At 35.3% G+C, this 24,201-nt stretch overlaps 3 protein-coding genes across 3 annotated transcripts; 1 reads left to right on the top strand and 2 right to left on the bottom strand.

Moving 5' to 3' along the window:
- Window positions 1-204: 204 nt before the first annotated feature.
- Window positions 205-3,213, bottom strand: LOC126976426 (CCR4-NOT transcription complex subunit 9). Its single transcript, XM_050824757.1, has one exon. The coding sequence runs from the start codon at window positions 3,014-3,016 to the stop codon at window positions 2,120-2,122; it is 897 nt and encodes a 298-aa protein (XP_050680714.1). The 5' UTR covers window positions 3,017-3,213; the 3' UTR covers window positions 205-2,119.
- A 5,275-nt stretch (window positions 3,214-8,488) lies between these two features.
- LOC126976603 (putative glutathione-specific gamma-glutamylcyclotransferase 2) lies at window positions 8,489-11,615 on the top strand. The gene is made up of 3 exons (XM_050825021.1): window positions 8,489-8,710; window positions 8,789-9,017; window positions 11,366-11,615. The coding sequence occupies exons 1-3, from the start codon at window positions 8,555-8,557 to the stop codon at window positions 11,542-11,544; spliced, it is 564 nt and encodes a 187-aa protein (XP_050680978.1). The 5' UTR covers window positions 8,489-8,554; the 3' UTR covers window positions 11,545-11,615.
- Window positions 11,616-19,001: 7,386 nt separating this feature from the next.
- LOC126976169 (uncharacterized) lies at window positions 19,002-21,123 on the bottom strand. The gene has a single exon (XM_050824404.1). The coding sequence runs from the start codon at window positions 20,657-20,659 to the stop codon at window positions 19,454-19,456; it is 1,206 nt and encodes a 401-aa protein (XP_050680361.1). The 5' UTR covers window positions 20,660-21,123; the 3' UTR covers window positions 19,002-19,453.
- Window positions 21,124-24,201: the final 3,078 nt, after the last annotated feature.

Raw genomic sequence — 24,201 nt, 5'->3', positions numbered from 1 at the left:
AAATTTCCATTTACCTACTTCATCTGACCATCGGCAGTGCTGTAAAAATTATAACGCATTAAGTTCACAACAAAAAGTCAATCAGTTTACTGATAGAGAACCTCCCAGTCATATGGAGCAACTATATTTATTCAGAGGGAGAAAGTGGAATGTGTCACATTTCCCAACACGAGGGCCAGATTTTTAAATAATGAATTAAAACAATTATTTATAAATCAAAAAATTTATTTGAATAGTCTTGTTACATCAGCACACAAAATTTGTATTTCATCTGGTTTTGTACCTATAAAGATAACATAGCTTACAAATGTTCATAAAATTTTATTCATACCCTTGGAATAGAGAAACTAGAACTGTCAATGTGCTCAATAGTGGGGCAGTTTTAAATACGCCACAATGGCGTAGTTTGTTAAATTGTCGAGTAGCAATGGAAAAACCTGCATACTGTTTACAACTAGTTACAGCTGTCAGTTTTCAGGGTTAAATTTCATTTGTAAGTAGCATATTTTTAAAAATATTAAGAGTGGTAATGTATATAGTGTTGTTAGCCCAGAGCGGAGAGTGAGGCATCGGCAGAGCTTTTTTTGGACACAATGTGTAGAAATGTGATTGAACACTTCTTCTGATTTGTTCTGTATTCAGAGTTCATAACAACAAAAGCATTTGTGGATTGTGTTGGCATTCTTGGATTTAGTTAAACTTTATTTGAACCCAAGTCTGCAAATTCATGTACTTACTTTCAATGGGGTAAACCCAGCTTCGTGACATTAGGATCAAAGGGTGATCCTATGTGTATATACTATATCTGGAATTTTAAAACTAACCCTACAAAAAGTTTTAGTGTTAAGAAGTATTTATAATTGAAAATAAAATAAAACCAAGTCTTATTATTATTCGTATGTTATAATTTATTTGGGACTGCTATATTGAAAATTATACAATTGGATAAGTTATGTAAAACCTATTGATAGTTTTAGATTGGATGCTTTAGTTTTTCCATGCATAGTTCTATTGTCAAGGGTATAAACCTAATATTGTTTGAAGAGCCATAAGAGCAGTAAGCATAAAAATATCACTAAACTTAATCCTACCTTACATAATTTTAAGACAATAACAATAGAATCATTATTTCATAATAATGTTATACAGATAGTTTCTATACTAACAACCTTATGTATTACCACAGTCATAAAAATATATTGATTTATAAGGTGATTTAGATAATAATAACAAATTTTATTAATGTTAACCTAGTATTTATATTATATGATTCACATTCTAAAGGAGGACAGCGAGAATGCATGTATTATGGGACCCACTGAAAGAAGCGGCATCATCATGGAAACTTATTAATAATTGTAGAATGTTATAAAACTAAGAAAAAAGCAAATCATAAGTAAGTCTTAAAAAGTGGGAGAAAAAAGATATACATGAAAGTAAAAGGTATCAAATCTTTTAAAGATACTTACAATAATAATCTTATTGGATCTTATTTTGAATTACTGATTTGAGTAGGTATAGACAGTTTGATTGTGTCGGAACATCCTTATAAAAAATGACTGTCATGTCAAAAAAATTAAAATTACTGTCTCCTAAAAGATACTATAATAATCTTATTGTATCTTATTTTGAATTACTACTGAATTACTGATTTGAGTAGGTATAGACAATTTGATGGTGTCGGAACATCCTTATAAAAAATGATTGTCATGTCAAAAAGATGTCAATTGCGCAAAACGTTCCGATAGTGTAAGATGAGTTATTTTTTAATAAATTATGATAATTTATTTCTTTAGACTCCCATATCATAGCATAATAATTTTTGTATAAATATCATATAAACTTAAGTTTATAATTAATTGTACTATACTTCCTTAATTTTTAAATTATGTGGGTCCATTCTCGCCATCCTCCTTTATAAGTAAAATAAAGATTAATGAATGCATGCAACGCATAACCAATATAAATGTATTAAAAGGCTGTATGTGAATAATTAATTAACTCCCCATAAAGTATTACATTTTACATTACATGCATCTGAGCTGTTAAATTAGAAATTTTACTGGTTTCACCACTTGTGGAACATGTTGTATAAGGCATAACTTGGCACAGCCGACTCTCACATGCTAGGTTGTGCTGGGCTTGCTGGGGGAGGTTGAGCTTCAAGATTCTTGATCAACTGAGCCAGCCAGTGCTTAGTTGAGTTGTCTTCTTGTAAGCAGGCACTGAATGTTGCATCTCTTAACTGATCGGGTAGACATTGTCGTAAGGCTTCTCTGGCTCGTGGGTTATCAGACAAACGCAAATAGCACCTCACTACATGTTTCAGAAGTCTTGCCGATGGCTCTTTTGCTAATGATAAAACCATTTTTCCCAAAATCATAGCCACATGAGAGAATCTGTCATAGGTTTGGCAAATATAAGATAAGCCACTGTCATCAAGTAATATCTTCTGTAATATAAATGTAGCTACGGTTTTAGAAAGTTCTGAGCCATTTTCCATGATGCGTAAACACAGAGGTATAATTTCTGTTGTTAGGAGAAATGTTATCACTTCTTGTTCATCTGTTTTAACAAGCGCTCCAATAACGCCCAGACTAGTTAAACGTAAATATTCAAATGGTCGCGTTTTAGAGACAGTATGCAGAAACGGATAAAGAAACAGTGGGACATGCGCTTGTAAAAATGGGGTTCTAGTCTCGGGATGGGATGCAACACACTGCATCAAAGCAAGTGCATTACAAACTCTATTGCTTTGATGTGCTGTTAATGTTGGAGGAATCATTGCCACGTAAATGTTCGTGATTTCTTGCAATAAGGCGGCCATGGATCCGAAACTATGCCACAGCATGGGAGCTAAATCTGGCACAACCTCTCGTTTTTTGCTCAGTTCTAAAAGAGCATTTTCACGAGTGTCTGGATGGCAAAGCTCTAAAATCCAGGTATATATCTTTTCTCTATCCACAGGTTGCATGTTACCAGGGCTCTGCTGTGCGCTCATACTCGATTGCATCATATTGATGTGTATTTCCTTATCAGATTTTATAAATTTACTTTATCCGCGACTATATCTAGATTTACACCAATATTCCACAATAAACAATACACCACGTTAAGTCTAGAAAATTCACATCATCAACTTATAAATAAAGATATAATCGATTTATACTCTATAGTCTATGCAAAGAATTATTGCGTCGTATTTACACTATAAATCCTCCATGGAATATATCTATTTACTTCACTTACTCCACAGAATAACAATAGACCTGACTCCTAGGCTCTAGCTACAGAATATTAACGCTACACTCTACAGAGTGCAGAAGTAGCGTCGGTAACTTCATTACAAATAGAAAGGACAAACATTATTCAACTTAGGCTGGGAGAGAACGGGATTAATCTTGCATCTCTATTGCGTAACCCATTTTATTGTTTACATTGGGACAAATAAGCAAAGAGCTGTCATGTCAACGGTCGGCGATTAGTATATATTTTGTGAATTTATTGTTTTGAAATGTATTTGGTGTAATATAGGTATTCGTATATAGTTATAAAAGCTATCAATAAGGTTGGGTGTATTATGAATATGCTATTGGACGGTATGCAAAATAATTACTTATTTATTACCATCGGCGTAGATAATGGACTTTAAAAGTGAATCGCAATAATAAACATAAAAAATATTGAGTATTTCTGGCAAAATAAAATTATTTATTTTGAGTTTGAACGACATGATTGTAAACGGTTGTGATTGGTTAATTTTACTATGACGTCACACGTTTGTAAACAAAGACAAACATCTTCTTTCATTGCAGCTAGCCGTTTGCGTTTATTATTTTTAACTTTACTTGCGATTTTTAGACTGTTATATTATTACATAACTACTGTTTGATAAAGTGCTATCTAATTGTTTATAATCGAGAGTAATTTTATGAAAGCACGCTTTAATGTTCGGAATGTTATTTAAGAATAACTCTGACTTTAACTCACCAGAGCTAAGAAATATGAAAGCCGCTATGTAACTATCTTATAATAATCTTTATTCACCCACCAAAATCTGAAATAGTATGTTCATAAAGCAATACTTTTGGATATATATAAATCATAACTTATAATATCTCTAATCAAAATAAATGTTCCATTATTCTGATACTATTTTATTTATTAATATAAGTTGCTAAGAAAGTAGGTAGTTCAAAATGACGAAAGCCTTAAATTAAATGTTGATTAGAAATAACATACATAGATTTTTTTAATGTTTATGGATCTGTTGCTGTACCACCTACAACAAATAACATCAAATAATATCAATGTCTAACATCTAACCTTTAACATAATACCTTCGTAGAATTATAGATCGTAGATATTTAAATCGTGCATATTAGCTGTAATAGCGTATGCCGAACGATTCGTTCTTAAAAGAACATATCATTTTGTATACCGTAATATTAGCTCTGATAAGAACCATTTAATAATGCTGTACATCAAGTCATGGAATCATGCAGATCACCCGTAGTCTTCTCAGTAGAAGTACAAGCATCGTCACGTTCTCTCGAAGACTGCAGATGACCAGTCATATGCTCCGCGTTACACAACCTATCTAAAGTGCGTAGTTTCCTATTCATTCAATTTTAATCAATGAGCCACAGCAGTGAGTGGTCAATGACACCCGTCGATCGAGCATCGACGCAAGTTTATGGCAAGCGCTCGCTGGCCGGCTTACTTCTGATAGCAATAGTTTTAGAGCGAGATAGAACACATTATATTATTCTCAATTCTAATTGAATGAAACGTTTAACTATTGGTCAAAATGTAAGCTTTAGTATTAGTGTGTAATTTCTAAAGTTGTAAATATTTTTTAATAACAATTGAAATTGGATAACTAGTTTTAAGGATTTTGTATATACACTGGCCTTCAAAAGTACGTATCACACTTTTAAAATTAGGATAAGGTTTTAAGTTCACAAGATATACTTTTGAAATAAAACGGACTCCAAAGAGAATTTAATTTTGTACATAAAAACTTTATAGTCGGTAACCTTCTTTTAAGAATTGGCTGAAAAAAATCTTCAAAAACAAAATCATTGCTTTTTCAAAGTGGACGTTTCCGAATTACAATATTACCATTCACATTTTTCTTTCTGTTTTAAATTTTTTTCAAGATCGATGGGTCTTGTTTTAAAAATTTATGCTAAAAAGCACATAACATTTATTTATCATGCCTCTTTCAGTTGAAGAATGTGCTAGGATCATGGCTTTTCAGGAACTAGGCATCAGTATGCGTCGCACTGCAAGAATGGTGGGTGTGACGGTACGAACGGTCCAGAAGGTAAAGCGAAGGTACGAAGAGACTGGACACCATCTGAGGAGACCTTATAATGGCAGACCCAGGTGTACCAGTGCCCGAGAAGATCGTTATATTATTTCCACTGTGTTAAGAAATCGCCACCAAAATGCAGTTGAAATCCAGCAACAGCTACTTCAGACCCGGAGGGACTACGTTAGTGACAGTACAGTGAGAAGAAGACTTGCTGAAGCAAATTTGAAACCCCGAAGACGAGCGAGTGGCCCAAAACTCGAGAGACAGCATCGAGTAGCGAGACTGCGATACGCCCGTGAACACATGCAGTGGGATGAAGAAGAATGGTCAAGAATTTTGTTTGCAGATGAGTCTTGATTCTCCCTTTACACTTCTGATGGAAGGCGAAGTGTGTACTGGCGACCTGGTGAGCGATACCTTCAAGCCTGCATCTCAGAAAGAGTCCAATACGGTGGAGGCAGTGTACATGTATGGGCTGGCATATCTTCAGAAGGTCGCACAGAACTAGTAGCCATAGAAAATGGCATCCTCACTGGGCAAAGATATGCTCAAGAGATTCTCAATGAGTATGCAGGGCCGTATTTAGCAAATATGGGTGATGGATCGATGCTGATGCATGATAATGACCGGCCACACACGGCTCATATCGTACAAGAGTATATTCAGGAGGTCGGTATGAGCGTGATGGCTTGGCCATCAAGAAGTCCTGATCTCAACCCGATTGAACACGCCTGGGATGAGCTTGGGAGGCTAGTCAAAAATCGCAGACCACCACCTACTACCTTCAGGGCACTAAAGCAGGCCCTGGTAGAAGGATGGGAGAATAGTCCCCAACATCGGCTCCGAAACCGTAATCAGAGCTCGAGGAGGCAATACCAGTTATTAAAAATTAAATAACATGTAATACATTTTAGTTGAATTTTTTTACACTAAACTAAAAATGTCTATTTTCATTGTTTTATCTTTGTTAAGTTAAAAATGTTACTAATGTATAATTTTAGTTTCTAAGAATTAAAGCCTATAAAATTTGCAACAAAACGTTTTTAATCTCAAATCTGTACCTTCCATAGTTAAGAAAAAAAAAATTTGAAAAGTGTGATACTTACTTTTGCAGGCCAGTGTATATCGTGTTTCTGAAATAAATTATATATTCCTCATGCTATTCAAGGAGTTGTTTTATTTACACTCCAAACGCTCTAAATGGAGGTGGGTTCATTAGCGAAGTCTCTACCTAGCTACAACGTGAAGATTTATTAAAAAACTAAAGCCTGAGACCTAAATAATAATAATTATATTGATACACTTTTACACAAATTATCTTGCCCCAAATTAGGCATAGCCTGTGCTATGGGTTGCAAGATAACGATATACTTAGTCCGGCCATGAAAACTGTTACAATTAAAAATTAACAAAATATTACATTTGAATTTGGTATGTGTCATTTTTATATGTTGTTCTTTGAGATTTCTCAAGAATATTTTGCAATATTAAAATTGAGTGGGGTGATATAGAGAACCGAAACGGTGTGATTGCATTACGCAAACTAGGTATGGAGCCAAATGCAATTCTTAATACTCTCCATACGCTTGGTATTAGTAAAATTTTTGTGTACCTGGCTATTAATTGGTACAATTAGACCTCTACTGTTTGTTACAGAAAAATATCTGGCCCAAGGGTGTCGTACATGGCGACTAAGAGCTTTTTCCAGGATTAATTACCACACTCGCTCAGAATACCGGCGTGAAGTACCGGTCTAGTGCCGCTATGTTTCGCATAGGTTAGAGTCGAGGATCGGAGGCCGACCCCCCTTCACCAATATATGACAGTGATGCAGAGATTTCATCCCAGGGTCGTACCGGCTCTATCAGGGTCGGAGAATCCCTCCCCGAGCATTCTCGCTCGGGCTGCCTGTCGTATTCTGGGGAGGGCACAGAACAGCGAGTGTTTGAGGACAAACGAGGCAGTTATATCACGGCACCCCGCTACATGCATAATGTGGACTTTTGCAATAGCAGGGGAATCCACTCCAATTTAAACGCCATCCAGCACCACCTTGAGACGGTGCAGCCGGCCTTCTGTTTCCTTACGGAGACGCAAATATCTCGACCTAGGGATATGTCATATTTAACGTACCCCGGGTACAAAATTGAGCATTATTTTTTGCCTCATTCCGGGGAATGTGTGTACGTTAGGGAGGATATCTGCTGTCACCGTCTCGGCAATTTTGAGGGTAGAGACCTGTCTACTCTCTGGCTCCGGGAAGTTTTTGAGGACCGCGTCCGCACTATGCGATTGTCTACAGGTCCCATAGTGGCAACGCAGAAACGGATCATCTCATGGGCAAGGTTTGTTTTCAAATTTGGCGAGCAGCTTTCCAGTTGAGAGCTACTTTTGATAACTTCAACCAGCCATCCTTGCACCGTTGCACATGAGGAATAACACCCTGGCCCTTGCGGCATAAAGAAAGCCGATCTTCTGTGCGCTCTTTTTGCCTCCAACTCGACTCTTGACGACAACAGAACACCTCCGACCATCCCGCGGTGTCAGAGCTCTATGCCTGAAGTATAGTTCAGACAGACCACTGTTCGGCGAGCTCTGTTTTCGTTGGACGTCAGGAAGTCGAGCGGGCTGGATGGCATTTCTCTAATCGTGCCTAAAACGTGTGCTCCTGAGTTGGCACTGGTGCTAACGCGTTTATTTCGGCATTCTTATTTAAAAAGCATAGTCCCTGACTCATTGAAGTCAGCACCTAGAAGGTCATGACATTGTCAAGGAAATACGAAAAAAAATTACGTAAATGAAAAATAGTGAAATGACAATAGGATATCATCCCCACCATCTGGATGTATGGCGGTCCTCCACAGTGCGGTTTACAAGGAGCTTTCTTCCACGTACTACAAAGCTTTGGAATGAACTTCCTTGTGCGCTGTTTCCGGGACGATACGACATGGGTACCTTCAAAAAAAGCGCGTAAACCTTCCTTAAAGGCCGGCAACGCTCCTGTAATTCCTCTGGTGTTGCAGTAGAACGTGGGCTGCGGTGATCACTTAACACCAGGTGACCCGTACGCTCGTTTGTCCTCCTATTCCATAAAAAAAAACCGGCATTATGTAAATAAGTGTCAGTACAAATAAGAAATTGTTTTGATTGGCATGCAAATGCAATGACGTTCCAACGTCATTGTTGGCATGTTACATTTGAAAAATTACATTCTACCATGGTGTTTAAACTTTAATGTTTATTTTTGCAAGGGCTATGTGGGTATTCGGTTATGGATCGTTAATATGGAAAGTGGATTTTAAATATGAACTTAAGATAACTGGCTTTATCAAAGGATACCATCGAAGGTTTTATCAGCACAGTATTGACCACAGAGGGGTTCCAAACAAGGTTAGATACTATAATTTTTCAACGTTATAGTTAACAATATTATATTATAATGAATTCACTTTTCTCTGTTTCTTCCAGCCAGGGAGAGTTGTTACATTAATTCCTTGTAAAGACCATCATGCAAGAGTGTGGGGAGTAGCATATAAAATCTACAACAATGATGTTGAAGAAGTAACAAATCACCTAGATTTTCGAGAAAAAAATGGATATTCAAAAATAACTGTTATGTTCCATCCAAATGATAACAATATTAAGCCATATGAAATTATCATTTATGTAGCTAAGGAAGAAAACGAATCATATGCTGGTGAGTGGTCCAATAAGTGTATATACTACTATATTTTTTTAAACATAAGTAGGTAAAGTTGAAATAAATAAATTGCTAACTTCTACACAGCCATAATATCAAATTCAAATATTTTTATTCAAAATAGGATTTATAATCACTTATTGAATGTCAAAATCTACCACCCATTCAAACTTTTTTTTTATATAAAATACGGATTACATTGTAATATCGTACAATAAACATTAATAATTAAAGAGCCTGAGGGTGTTCGCTTTAATCCCAGTCCGTGGTGTCATTAAGAAAATCGTTTATGCTATAATAACCTTTCCCACACAAACGTTTTTTAACAATTATTTTAAATTTTGTAACACATTTGTTTTGTACATTTTCTGGGATCATATTGTAGAAGCATATACATCGCCCAACAAAAGACTCACTAACGCGACCCAACCGAGTAGTAGGCATAACAAGTTTATGTTTGTTCCTCATGTTAACATTATGAATGTCACAGTTTCTAGAAAATTCCTCAATGTGCTTATGAACATACAAAACATTATCAAAAATGTATTGAGAAGCAACAGTCAAAATGTTTATTTCTTTAAATATTTCTCTTAATGATTCTTTAGGACCTATGTTATAAATCGCGCGAATAGCCCTCTTCTGTAGCACAAAGATAGTATTAATATCAGCCGCACTGCCCCATAACAATATACCATAGGACATAATACTATGAAAATAACTAACTAACTATCTATCTATCTCTAGACCTCTCTGGAATGTGAGGCCCCCTCCCAATCCCCTAGCACCCTCTAGTGCTCATCTTGTTGTGTCAGTATGATTTGCACTTCCATTACCTTTAGTAACATGTTGCCATATTTTCATGCTATCTCTGCTTTTTTTTAAAGTTCTCTTTGTTACAGTGTGACTTTTATTGTTTATAGTTCTGTAGTTCTCTATCAAAACACAACACTTGTACATCAATCTATAATACAAAAATAATTCATTGTTTATTTATTAACAACTAGCTGAGCCGGCAGACTTCGTAATGCCTTCATGGATAAATAAAAGACCTAAACTTTTGTATAAAATAAAGTTAAAGTTTTATTAAAACAAATAAAAAAAATGATCGGTATGAATGAAACTTTATTATTATTTTCGATTAATTACACATGATGTTGCTTACTTGCAATACTACTGGCTATTTCCTAAAATAAAGGCTATTTATAAGGTTTCAATTTGATATTGACAGACACATTTATGATACAGTCTGTTACTCAATTAAAAGCTTTCTGATAAACTATATAGCTTGTGTACGTTTACGGGGAAAAAACTTTGTTACGTTTTTATTTAACTCCGAGCATTTTCATATTTATTCACCTTTTAAACCTTCTCTGGACTTCCACAAATAATTCAAGACCAAAATTTGCCAAATCGGTCCAGCCATTCTCGAGTTTTAGCGAGACTAACAAACAGCAATTCATTTTCATCTAGTGATGCTAGTTTAGCACACTATATCATAATGACATCATCAATATTAGGTCAAGAGTAAATATTATTTACTAAGTTACTTATGTATTATTGCCATAAGTTGCATCATCATTTATGTTTATTTAATTCATAATTATCTCTGATTATATTAATAAGAATGACTTGATAGAGCCTCTATCTAAATCATTAATAGTGTTGTTGAATGCATGCAAAATGATCAGATCAGTCCCGCATTTGACACACCCGTTGTTTCTGTGTTATTGCTCATGATATGTAGTATATTAAAAAAATAACTATCAATAAATATATATCTCTAGGAAATGGCTAATGGAGATATGGCTGGCCTAATTAACATCCCACTACCTAGTAAAGGAGTGCTTTAGTGTGACTCAAACTTTTGCCTTCTTTTGTTTTTAATTTAATCATAACACGGCCATGTAACTACTGATAATATGAAGGAATAGCAATACCATGATGGTTTAAATAAATATTTTGAAGTGTTAACTTCTTATGGGAAGGTAAACCTCTTCCTAACATAACTTATTATGGTGCCAGTCTGTCTGGCTTCCCTTTACCTCACAGTAGGCCGGCTCCTCTTTCACTCTTACCAATTGTTACTTTTATAGGATTAAATGATGATACTGCTAACATACAAAATTTTAATGTACACATTAAAGAATTGTATAATAAATAACCTTTCCTTACATTATCATATTAAAATACGTCATAATATTGAAGTAATAACCTAAACATTTCTCAAGTTAAACAAATTCAATATTAAATAGTGACTATTTAACTTTTGTCGTTTCAGTTTCCACTTCAATTGGGCGTCCTGAGACACACCAGTATTTTTTTAAATATTTGTAATGTAATTACAGGTCCAGCCTCAATTGAGGAAATCGCGAAGCAGGTGATCAGCTGTGAGGGACCCAGTGGAACAAATAAAGAATATGTCTACAATTTAGCAGAAGCAACTCGACAACTTGTGCCGGATTTTCATGATGACCATCTGTTTTCCCTTGAAGCTGCTGTGAGGAGATTAGACCCTGATTTATGATAAACGCTATTGGTGTTATTACAAAACACGTGTTGAATACTTGTTTTAAATATTAAATATCCGTATCTGTTGTTTAGTGTCAATTTTTAGAAGTTGCTTAATAGTTATTTATGCAACTGTTGTGTAATAAGGGGTATTAAAACACGAATGTGGGTGTTTTAATACCAATTATCAACAGTTGCATACAAGACTAAAGTCTATAAATCTACACCCAGAATATGAATCCTTTAAAAGATTCTGAAACAAGTTGCTTACTGCTAACATTTAAACAGTCATCCGTCCTAGTAGTAACCTAATATCATCCATTAATGATTCAGTACAACAATACAACACTTGTTTGGATGATGTAATGGTTATTATGACATTGGGTGTTTTAATGTTGGTAATAAGCTAACTGTTTCAGAATCTTTAATAGAGAATTTAAAGAATGGGTGTAGATAATTAATTAAACACAATTATTTTTTGTAATAACACCATATCTGTCTTATTCATATATGCAATGAAAAGTTTCTCTAAGTTTAAAATTACTTCTCCCTGTCATGTAATTACAAACAAAGGTAAGATAAAGACAAAAGGCTTAAAATTTTGAACTTGAACTTCGGGTTTATTAATAATAACACAGTAGGTATATGTTTGAATTTTTTTAATAAAATATGCTTCATAATACGAGTAGACCTATAAAGTATGGTCCTGATAAATGTTGTTTATGGAAAAAAAAAATGGATTTCATTTTAGCTTGAATTGATGTGATACATTTAAATACATAATGCACATTGAACAGCAATAGCACAATTTTGTTTTTTTAATAAGAAATGTTTAATATAGTGTTTATAACATGCTTAAGTTCAAACAAGACAGAAGAAGCCTCATGTAAACATTATGGCTATAAAAATTCTGTGAACCATTTGAAAACCTAAAGATTAGTTTTCACTATAAAAAAATCCCATGTAGTCAATATCATTGATATATTTAAATAATATTATTAGAATAATTCTCATTAATTAGATAATGTACAAAAAATAAAATACACTATGAAAATATGTAAAACATAGGTAATCTTAATTCTTTAAGTAGACAAATTTATAACTATAGTCCCACAACTTCGTGCGCGACCGTCCAACGGGGTGACAGACGGGGACGGGGTACTAAAGATGTCATCGGGTAGCGGGTGGTGTTTCGGGGAAGGGTAACGCGTGAGACTGCCATCACCCCACTCACCTCTACTATATAAACCACTGGACTGGCGGCTGTCAAAGTGCTTTTATGCCTGTTTGATATTCGCCATTTTGGCGCTGTTGGCCATGTAGCGAGAGTCTGCGGTACTAAATCTAGTGATGACAACCTCAGCAAACATCCATAGATGGTGGGAAACTATTCACAAAAAAAATTGATACTTTCTTACGTTGATTCTTGAAATATAAACAACACGGAGAGCGAACGAAATTCATTCAGAATGCAAAAATACTTCAGAGTATTGTACGTTTCTTCGCAGCCATTTGTATTATACGTGAAAATTAGTTCTCTGGACGCTCGCGAGTGGCGCTTCAAATAGGCACAAAAAAATTGTTGTCAAAAATATGGAACAATCTGTCCAGTTGTATTTATACAGGTCAGTGCGTAACCCGCAACCCGCTGATTTCCTATTTCCCCTCCCTGCCACTGTCTGTCACCCCGTGGGACGGTCGCGCACGCAGTCGTCGGACTATAGTACATCTTCGCAATAAATAGACGACATAAGTGGGAAGTGGCGGTGGGGTGGAGGGCAGAGGATGATTGAAGTCGATCATTACGTGAGTGCTTTTTAAATAAAACACTTTTAATGGATAAAAACGCGTGATAATTTTAATCCTTTAAAAGTGTTTCATATAAATGTGTAACACTCGCGTTAATCAAAGAAAATACTACGTGAATGCTATCGAGCTGGTGCTAACATTTCTGACTTATAATATAATGTCAGCAATACTACAATATTGATTACTTGATGTGTTAATAAGCGCTTCCAACGTGTTGAACTGCCATAAGACATTTGACATTTTTGACATTAATAATTTCATCATGATGGATTAGACATCCCAATTAATTATAACATTTATTTAACTACTGACGGTATAAGTACTGTTTTATATAATTATAACTATAATTTAGAAATAACTATAATAGCATAATATATTCATATCTTTGGTTAACTTGATTCGTGTAAGTTAGTTGGCACTACAGTAGTGCCAACTAACAGTTGTTAGCATCATTTCTGTGACGGTTGTGCCCTATATAAGCCAGAGCGCTCAGTTCGAGGGTTCAACATTTCTGATTGTAAATTGTAAGGGGTAACGCTGCCCTAATTGTCTTTTAATTATAATTGTAATTCTAAGTGTGGAAACCTTAAAATACAGATGTAACAGTTTTATTCATTAAATTCTTGTATCCCCTAGCTGGGGCAGAGGGCATCCACAGTGCATCTCCATTGCGATCGGTCCTGAGCATCTCTTTTAATTTCACTCCAGGTCTTTCCGATGTCCTTCGCTTCTTCAATGACAGTCCGCCGCCAGGTTTGCTTTGGACGGCCACGTTTGCGTTTTCCTTGAGGGTTCCAATCTAGGGCTTGTCTCGGTATATACCGAGGTAACAACCATATGGTTGGGATCCCTACGGAGTGTGTGGCCTATCCAGCTCCGTTTGTGGCGTTTTATTTGTTGGTCGATTGGGACTTCATGACAGCGTGCCAAAGATGGTCGTTGGAAATTTTGTCGGGCCAATGAATACCGAGGATATTTCGAAGGCATCGGTTAACGAAAACCTGAAGTTGAAGTCCACGTCTCACATCCATACATCAATATGGTCTTCGCGTTGGACCGGAATATTTTGAGCTTAACTCTCCGTGTCAGTTTCCGTGATTGCCATACGGATCGGAGCCGTGCGAAGTTTGCTCGTGTCGAACAGTTTTATTATGTGCGTTTAAATTACCAACCCCTTGTACAATCATAATTTAATAATACTAAATAAACAAGTGGACTCACACTACGAGAAAATCTACAAGTACTTCATTACAAACCTCCGCCTGCAACTATATAAGGTGCAAATTCAGCTTCATAATATGGAGTACTGTTCTCACCTCCTAGAAGGGTGTTCCCCAGTACCAGCTCGTTCTATTTGACCGCACAGATATATATAATGATTATTTCCTACTTACATGCTTATTATTTTTGTTATATTTTTAATTATGTTTAAAAATATTCAAACAATTATTGTTGTCGTTTTTATACAAATAATTTGATTAAATATTTTGTTTTCTCTAGTTTCTATAAAATGTTGATTTAAACTTTAAAATGAAAAAAAAATATTTGGTTGTTTGTATTCATTTTGTTTTATTTTGTTATTTTTAATTTCTGCTATGTTGTTACAAGATTGTTACAATTAAAAGATTTTTTGTGCTTCTACATGCGATCTGTGTACTGTGTTAACGTGTCGGTGTTGTGGTGGTAAATAAATTACGTTATACACAGCAAGCGCATCTATCATTTCATCAGTATCAACCATAAACTTATTATACTACCGTAATAGACGAACCTTGTGTGAAAGTGAGATGCCTATCCTTACATAAAAACATAGGTGTGAGAAAGAGACGCAATAGGTGACCATGAAACCTTTTTGAAACAACATTGTGTCCATTAGTCTCTTGGTCCGTCTCAAACTGGACGGCGAAATTTTAGTATTGTTATCGTTCTTTTCTTAACGGATATTAATGAAAAAATACGCAGACTAATAATAATAATATAAGCCTTTATTAAGACAAGTTTTAAGTTTTTAGTAAGTATTTAACTATATTTAAAATAAAATTTAAACTCCCTCAACAGCCTTGTCTTTTTGTCTATTGTTGGCAAAGATCTCCTCCAATTTCCTTCATATATTTCTATGCCACCCGCCAGTTCTTATTTGGTCCACCCATCTTTGGAAAGGTCTACCCCTTTTCATGTGACCTGTGTACCAATTCATTACTGTTTTACTCCATTTTGTCCTCTGATTGTATGCCCTGCCCACTTCCATTTAAGTTTCTTAATGGTTATAGATACGTCTTTCGTTCCTGTGTGCTTTTGTATGGTTGATAATTTTAATACATCTAAAAGTTTCTTCCCCATCATGGTTCTATTCATTGCATTTTAACGCAGACTAGGTAAATATTAAATAGTGTTACATTTTGTTTTATTTGGCCGTGAGGTGGCACTGCAACACATGATTTTTTTTCAAAATTCTAATAACTACTTTTTTTGCCTTTGAAATGATTTTTGTGTTAACTTACAACACATAATGATTTACTTAATTCACGTCGTAGTTGACATATCAGTTACAAGAGGTTTTAAGTATGATACAAATGGTCTAGTTGACTAGGCGCCCTTCAGACCGAAGCACAGTAATGCTTGCACATTACTGCTTCACGGCAGAAATAGGCGCCGTTGTGTTACCCATAATCTAGCCGGCATCCTGTGCAAAAAACTATATATAGCTATATAACTCACCTAAGATTGGGAGGCTCCCCCACTGGTCTGGTGTGTTGTTGATCTATCGGGAAGATGTTCTATTTATACAGTTTTAACTTTACATAAGGTGTCCGTTAGTTGTTCAATCCCAGTGTCACTATTTGCATATCTCCCACAATAGCTTCCTTGTGCAGTGTTTCTAGGACGATACGACATGGGTACCTTCAAAAAGAACCCGTACAGTGTACTCCAAAAAGGTGGCAACGCTCCTGTGAATTCTCTGGTGTTGCAATGTGGGCGGCGGTGATCATCCTCTCCTCCTCTTCCATTAAAAAACAATATCTGGGTGTCACAGAGTTTCAGAAGCACGTAAAGTATTTTGTTTAGCTTGAACCAACTCACCGTTTAGGAGCATTACTCGTAACTCGATACAAAATCAAAGTCTTGAATGAACGTCGTTCGGCTGTTTTACCAGGTCGATATGACGCGCTTTTTTTTTTGCCAAACGTGCGGTTGTAGAATGCCAGACGACAACATGATGCGGGTGAAATTTTCTATTTTAACGTAATGTCCGGTGGTGGTAATCCCACCTGCTGCTGGTATCAACCCCAACCTAAAATCTAAGGCGAGAATATACGAAAATTACGACCACGCGACCTCATGACTTTCTCACGTGTCTCACGTAAAACTTAGCTGTGATAAAACGCGAACTTGGCATTTGTATTAGGCTGTCTTAGCTTAAGCTTAGCGTAATTTCAGATCTCAATTGACATTTAAAAAGTAATCAAAGCTTACGCTACGGATAATCTCACCTAAGTTAAAGTCTGAAGAAAGTCTAAGTACGTTATGTAGATCTCACCCTTAGGCCTCACTCACACGAGAGTTTTATTAACTTCCGTAAAAAAAACCCGTTAAAATTTAACATTTTGACACTCAAATGGTTATTTACAAGTCAACTTTAAATCCCGGTGCTTTTTATCGAGCTGTGATCAATATTGCACTTAAAATTCACACTTCAACACTTTTAAAACACGATTCTTTTACCTAGCTGTTGGTATTCAATAGAGAGCGTTGAGCGATAACTAGCGTTGGGTAGATTTTTTTTTAAGAAAAAACCTTCCTTAAACTCCGGTGATGCTCCTCTGAATCCTCTGGTGTTGCAAGAGAATGTGGGCGGCGGTGATCACTTAACTTAACATCAGGTAACACGTACGCTCATTTTTCCTCAACAACAAAGCAATTTCGTTCCACATAGATGATTGCACGGCACTGAGCAATCGAGCGCAGTTATATATTAAAAATAATTAGAATTTGTTTTTTTTCGAGTAATCCTGCTATGTCTAGAAAATTAATTTCCCTGTACAATGACAGTATTGAGAAATAATTATGGAGTATAGCTAGCTCTATTTATGAAATGAAAATGTGACTCACATTCGGAATTTTTTATCACCATGAAAAAATATTGTAGGTAAATTTGAAAATTCTATTTCAGTGTTTAGTGTTTAATACTACCTAGTTTTATTTTTTTTCATAATATGTACATAGAACTAAATTTTTGTTTGAAGTTTTAAAAAATATAACAATTATCGGTTAATATCTTATAGAGTCCTCTTAACGGATGTTTATAATGCGCTCGTGTGAATGAGCCTTTATTGTCGTTATTTTTGTTCATTGTGGTCTTGTTTGATGATTGATGTTGATGATCATCATCAACGAAAAATCATTAGCAATCACGCTAAGATCTTCAAGTTTTGAAACGCAGCATGGGCAGTGGTGAGCACTTGACACCAGTTCAGACAAAATCCCATTTCTCCTTTTTAAAGTACTGTAGTAAGTAATTAATATTATTACTCATATGATTATCACTGTGGAATTTAGTATAAGTTCATCACATGCATATCTAATGACTACCATAAAATGCCAATTAAAATTATATAATTATTAAAACTTGCTGTTTTATAACACAATCGCTATTACGCAACAACTTATCAAAAATTATGAATAGTGAATACATCGTGAATTAGTGAAAAATCACACCCAAGTAGGGTTGCCAGTCGTACTCTAAATAGAGTAATGTACTCTATGACATGTGCCTACAATGCGTACTCTATAATCTATACCACTAATAGAGTATGCTAAAATAGGTACTCATTTTTACACAATTCTATAAAAACCATGAAATATTGCTGTGCTGCAAAAAGTACCAAAAATACTTTTATAAAAGTATAAAATAAATGATACTCTCTTTGAAGTCCACTACTCTTTATAATATATTTTATGCCTTTGAAATCAGATAAACTATATTTCTTCTAAAAAAAGTTGCCAACCCTACACCCAAGTATTATTATTACGTAAGGAAGACAGACATATTCCTATTGTTTCTTTCAAGGTTGACTAATGAATAAATTATGATCGTATAGGTTTCATTTGCAAGCATTACTTTGATAAAAGGAACTCTTTATGTACCTGATATTGTTGGCATCTAGGTACTTACTTGTTATAAACAGAAAATAACAAAAGATTGTCTCATTTAAATATAAAATATTTTATTAATTCCTACCTACATAAAATTGTTTGAAATATATAGTAAAGTAACCAGTAATTTTATGAACAATAGAATAATTAATCTATATAAACAGTTTTCTTTTCTATAAGTATAGGTAAGTAATTAAGTGTTATTTCATGGTTATAGTAACCTAAATAATATTGTTTTAAAATTTACTGAGTGTAAATATTTTAAATAATAATGATACTCGTAAGTATGGACTAGTAACATTTTCCCCAAAGTCTTGTTTTAAATTGAGTGACCGTGGAATGACCTTAATTAAATTAACGCAACCTACTGAACAATTACGTTTAACACAGTTACTTCCCAAAATCAAATTACCTACATTGATTATTTCCTACTTTGTTACTCGCCAGTTCCTATTAATTTGTTTTATAACGACTAATTAATTAATATAGTAAATTAAATAAAAGTGTAAATTTGGTAACACTTATTTTATTAATAAAAATATTCATTTAGTTTGAATTATCGACAGCACAATATTATAACAGTAATTTATCACTGAACGTTAATAAAAATATAAAAGTATGATATCCGTATCACAAATAAAACAGTTTTACAATTTTTTTTTACAAATATAAAAATCTATACGCTCTGAATACATTTTTATTTTCTGTCACCTAGAACCAGTCATTTTGTAATTTTTTGATAAACGATTAAAATTTTAAATGCATTATGATAAAATCTATGAAGTATGTATGACCTTCGTATCCATTAAACTCCAACAATTATGTTACTTATTCAAACTTCTATCGGTTGTTCGATACACTGTAACGATAAGAACCGACGTCAATTTTTTGTATCCAATCGTTAAGAATTGATAAGTTATGGTATCTTCAGCAAAGATAACATTAATATAAACTTTAATACATTAGTTTTGAGTTTTAACACCCTTATTGCGCCCAAGGAGTTTATCTAAGAAACTTCTTTTTCTTTTAACCTTTTTGTTGGTGCTTTTATTGTTCGTACTTCCGCCTTCTTCGATCATTTTATCTATTAACTCTGGCATGGTCAAATCTAGCTTTTTATCCATGGGCACGCCCCTAGATGAATTACTTAATTGTCTTTTTATTGGTGACAGCTCTGGAACATGGTCAGTTTCCTCTCGTTCTTCATCCTTATCATCACTGTTTTTTCTTTGATATTCTAATGACTTGTCGTTCCCGTTATGCAATACTTCTACATGTGGATTAATTTCATGCGAATTGTTTTGGTCTAATTTAACAGTTTCTTCATTCTTTTCAAAGACCTCATCTTTTTCAGGTGAATCCCTTTGGCCAATAATATTTTCACCACTAGATGTCGATTTTGGCACTGAACCGACGATCTTTGGACGTGTAGGAGGTATGGTCCAATCGACAGGTTTTCGTTGTGGTGAGTATCTCTTGACTAGCTCTTCAAAAAGTTTTTGATGGTCGATTTTGGGTGAACCGTTATCATTTGGCAAACTGCGATGCTTATTCTCGTCTTCAGGATTCTGATTTTCCTTACCGTTGTAATCATCAATAGGACCTAAGTCAACGATAACACGTCGCACGGGCGTCGGCGTTAAATACGGTTCAGCGAACGGGAATTTATATATTTTTGGACTTTCAATCTTGTATTTTACAGTGCCACTATTAGCTGGCATTGAGGCGCGAACGCCACTTCGAGCTAACGGGCTCGCGTTCGGTTCGTGAATATTAGAATTCAGGAAATCTCGTCTCAACTTGGAAAGTCGTCGGGTTCTCTCAACAGTGCTGTATCTGTAGTCGACATCGTCACTGCTATTCAAATCGGACGTGAAGTTATCGGAATACTTTCGTGGTCTGAAATCATGGTGATTCCGTTCGTCGTTTCTGGATTCACGCATGCTTGAGTATCCAGTTGTGTTTCGTTTAAAATTAGTAGTGGTTTTACCGTGGTTCGATGTGATGATGGGCTCCACTTCTCTGTATGTCGGAATAGGCGACGCGGGTGATGGTAGCGGCATGAACACAGTGTCGTATTTTTCGAAAACCTCACGCCGCTGACTGAACTGGTCGCCACCGATGATCTCTCGTGACTTCACACTCGTTGTGGGTGATTTGGCGGCCATTTCCGTTCGATAACAAACCACAACACTTATGTTATTGATACTATTTTCCTGTAAACACTGTGTTTCTATTTTAGTACGACGCACATTATGACTTCACCAGTAGCATCGCGGTCGCGTCCGTACACTAAGATCACACGTTGACTTTAAATTGGACAATAAGAGGTAGTCCAGTCCGTATAAGGCGGGCCGTTCGCGATAATATAATAATGACTGATCAATGAGTGCTCCGATAAGATAGCGACTTCGCTCAGCTATACGTGTACACTGCACGATACCTATATCTTTCAGCAGTCGAAACAGTTGTGTAAATAGATGCGAATGAACACATACATATGTGTAATTAATAGCGACGGGTGAAAGCAGGCTGCGTCCGAACTCGAGCGCCGATCGACGACTGTTCGTTATATAATAAATTTTAAAGCAAACGCGGCGAACGCGTTGGCGCGACTTAGCCGGCTAACACTAAATGTTACTATGACTTATTCACACTCTGCAATACACAAACAATAGTGTTTGTATTTGTGTCAGTAGCTGTGATTGTTGAACGTCCAATTCAATTACAATATTTGTTTAGTAATTAAAACACGAATTAGCTATCTGCAGTAATTGTAGTTTGTACATGGGTAATGCTGTTGTTTTACTTAGTGTTAAAACTTTGCATTATTTTAATACTTTTTAAATAAATAACAGACATTTTTAAAGAAGCATAGGTATAGCGTGTAATAAGAGTAACTATTAATTAAGTACTTTATCTGGAAAATAATCTTAGTATTTCATTTAAACGCGTGATTTATTTTAAGTTTTCGCGCTAAAAATCATTTCAAAGGTATATAAATCTACAATAAAACTACTTGTAACCGTTTCTGTTTTATATAAGCTAACCTTATGTAGATAGTTAGTGATATATAAGGAAATTAAAGCGTTTTTGTTCACACCAGTTGATAAAATGTTTTGGTAAAACGAGCCGTGTAAAAGAATGTAAGAAATGCAACTCTAGATGGTTTAACGACAGGGACGCAACGAAAATGCTATAATAAAATAATTTATGTAGCCATTTACAGTTTGTGAGTGCAATTTATAATGTATAATGAATACTGCTCTACTTAAAATAGAACTTACGTAATCAGGAGCTACCTAAACATGCGAAAGAGTGTTCGATAACTGATTATAAAACAAGGTTTACGATCTTCGCCGATCACTATAATAGAGTTTACATACCCACATACGGAATGCAGATGTAGTCGCTTACTTATGTGGCCTTATGGTCGCTCAGAGGGCAGTGTGGAGAGGGCTATGTTTTCCTGCGAGATAGAATAAGAAATGAGGATTTCCGTAGAAGAAATAAGTCACCGCCATAGCGGACGGAAGTGGTAGTAGGCAGAGCACATAGGTAGGACAGATAGTTGGGATAGTAAAGTCCTCGAATGGCGACCATCTACCGGAAGACGTGTGTTGGTAGGCCCCCACAAGATGGACCAATGATCTGGTCAAGATCGCCGGAATACGTTGGATGAGCGCAGCGCAGAACCGATCTTCCTGGAGATTTTTTTTTACGAAAATAAGGGACGAGACAAGCAGGACGTTCAGCTCGTAGTAATCCATACGCCCTGCCCATTACAATGGAGGCCGCTCAAGATTATTGGAAAAACCATAAATTCTGAGCGGCACTACAACTGCACTCGTCACCTTGAGACATGAGATGTCAAGTCTCATTTGCCCAGTAATTTCACTAGGTACGGCGCCCTTCAGACCGAAACACAGTATTGCTTACACATTACTGCTTCACGGCGGAAATAGGCGCCGTTGTGGTACCCATAATGTAGCCGACATCAATTAAAATCTTTCGGGGAAGCTTCTGTTCAGCTGTGACCTTAAATAATGATAACTAGAGTTTATGCATATTTGTGTCTTTATATTCGACTACATGCTGACATTAATTTATTACAAGTTCAGGGGGCAAACGGGTAAATTGATGGTAAGTAATCATAGCCAATATTCTCTTGCAGCCCCAGGGAATCTCTGCCGGCCTTTTATACGTACGCGCAAAGCTAAAACTGAACCCGCTTTGTTTGAAAGAAAGTACCTACCTACCCCGTATCACCCTGCGAAGCTGCGCTAGGAACTATTCCACTATTTAAGAAAAAAACAAAATCCTTAAAAGCAGCGTTGTAGTGGAACACCACAGCAGATGCACACATGCACATGTTGTGTGTTACCTAATGTTGTGTGCGTATAAGCTAATTTTTGAAGGGAAAACATCTCAGTAATTTTGGGAGTTTTTTGAGATGAGAAAAACCATTTATCTTACGAAATTGTTACGGTTACCGACAACAAAGACAATTCATTCAAAAGTAATATCTGCAGAATAAAATATAAACTGACGATTCAAAAAATACAAACGTACCTAGTTGTTCTAGGTTTCATTTCTGTCGGCACTTTTTATATTCAAATTAAAATTCAAATATTTTTATTCAAAACTAGCTGACCCATCAAACGTTGTATTGCTATCATAGTTAACATCTGTAGTTATTCTACCAACTGTTGGTTGCTAAAATTAAGGACGTTTTATACCTCCTAAGAAAGTTAGAAAGATACCAAGATTCTAATAAGCTATTCATTTTAAAGTATTCTTTAAATTTGATTTCTGAACGACGGGGGACACATTAAAGGAAAAAGGCAATATTGTTCTTCTTTTTTAATTTCGAACATTTTCATATTTATTCACCTTTTAAACCTTCTCTGAACTTTCACAAATAATTCAAGACCAAAATTAGGCAAATCGGTCCAGCCGTTCTCGAGTTTTAGCGAGACTAACGAACAGCAATTCATTTATATATATATAGATAGAATGTGACATCACTTATTGAAAGTAAAAAAATACCACACATACCAAAATGAATGCCTCAGACCTGAGAAGAACGGGCGCAACAAACTCAGCGGGCTTTTTTTTCATCGAGGAAATATGTTTACAAAGTAATATTGTACAATTAGACTTATTATTTAATAGCCTGAGGGCGGTCACTCCATTCCCAATCTGTGGTATCATTAAGAAAGTCATTTATGTTATAGTAACCTTTACCACACAAACGTTTTTTAACAATTTTTTTGAATAACATAATACTTTTGTTTTGAACATTTTCTGGGAACTTTTTGTATGGATACTATGAGCAATCTCAGCACTATTAACTTATTGCTCGAGATATACTTTCTAACACATTATCAAATGAAATCAAAACTTCACTCGTTCATATAGGTCAAGGAAATTACACCTATTTTTATAAATTTTTCTATTTTCCTTTTACATTTACCACCATTTCGGAAGGGGTTGAGCTTTAAAGAAGAAGTAGCAAGAAACTCATCGCCTATCATAATATTATCAGGCATACGAATGTCTTAAAAACTCAGAGGAATCTGTTCAGTTATTGTGTGCTCATTCGACGATCTCTTTTAGTTCAACAACCTATAAACACGAAATCGTCCAACGTAAACATTTCTTTAAATAAATCTTTAGTAAGTAGGTTACTATACTATTCTGTCGATAT

The sequence above is a fragment of the Leptidea sinapis genome, chromosome 2 (assembly GCF_905404315.1).
Source record: "Leptidea sinapis chromosome 2, ilLepSina1.1, whole genome shotgun sequence".
Classification (NCBI taxonomy): domain Eukaryota; kingdom Metazoa; phylum Arthropoda; class Insecta; order Lepidoptera; family Pieridae; genus Leptidea; species Leptidea sinapis.
This window is presented reverse-complemented; position numbering and strand designations above follow the sequence as displayed.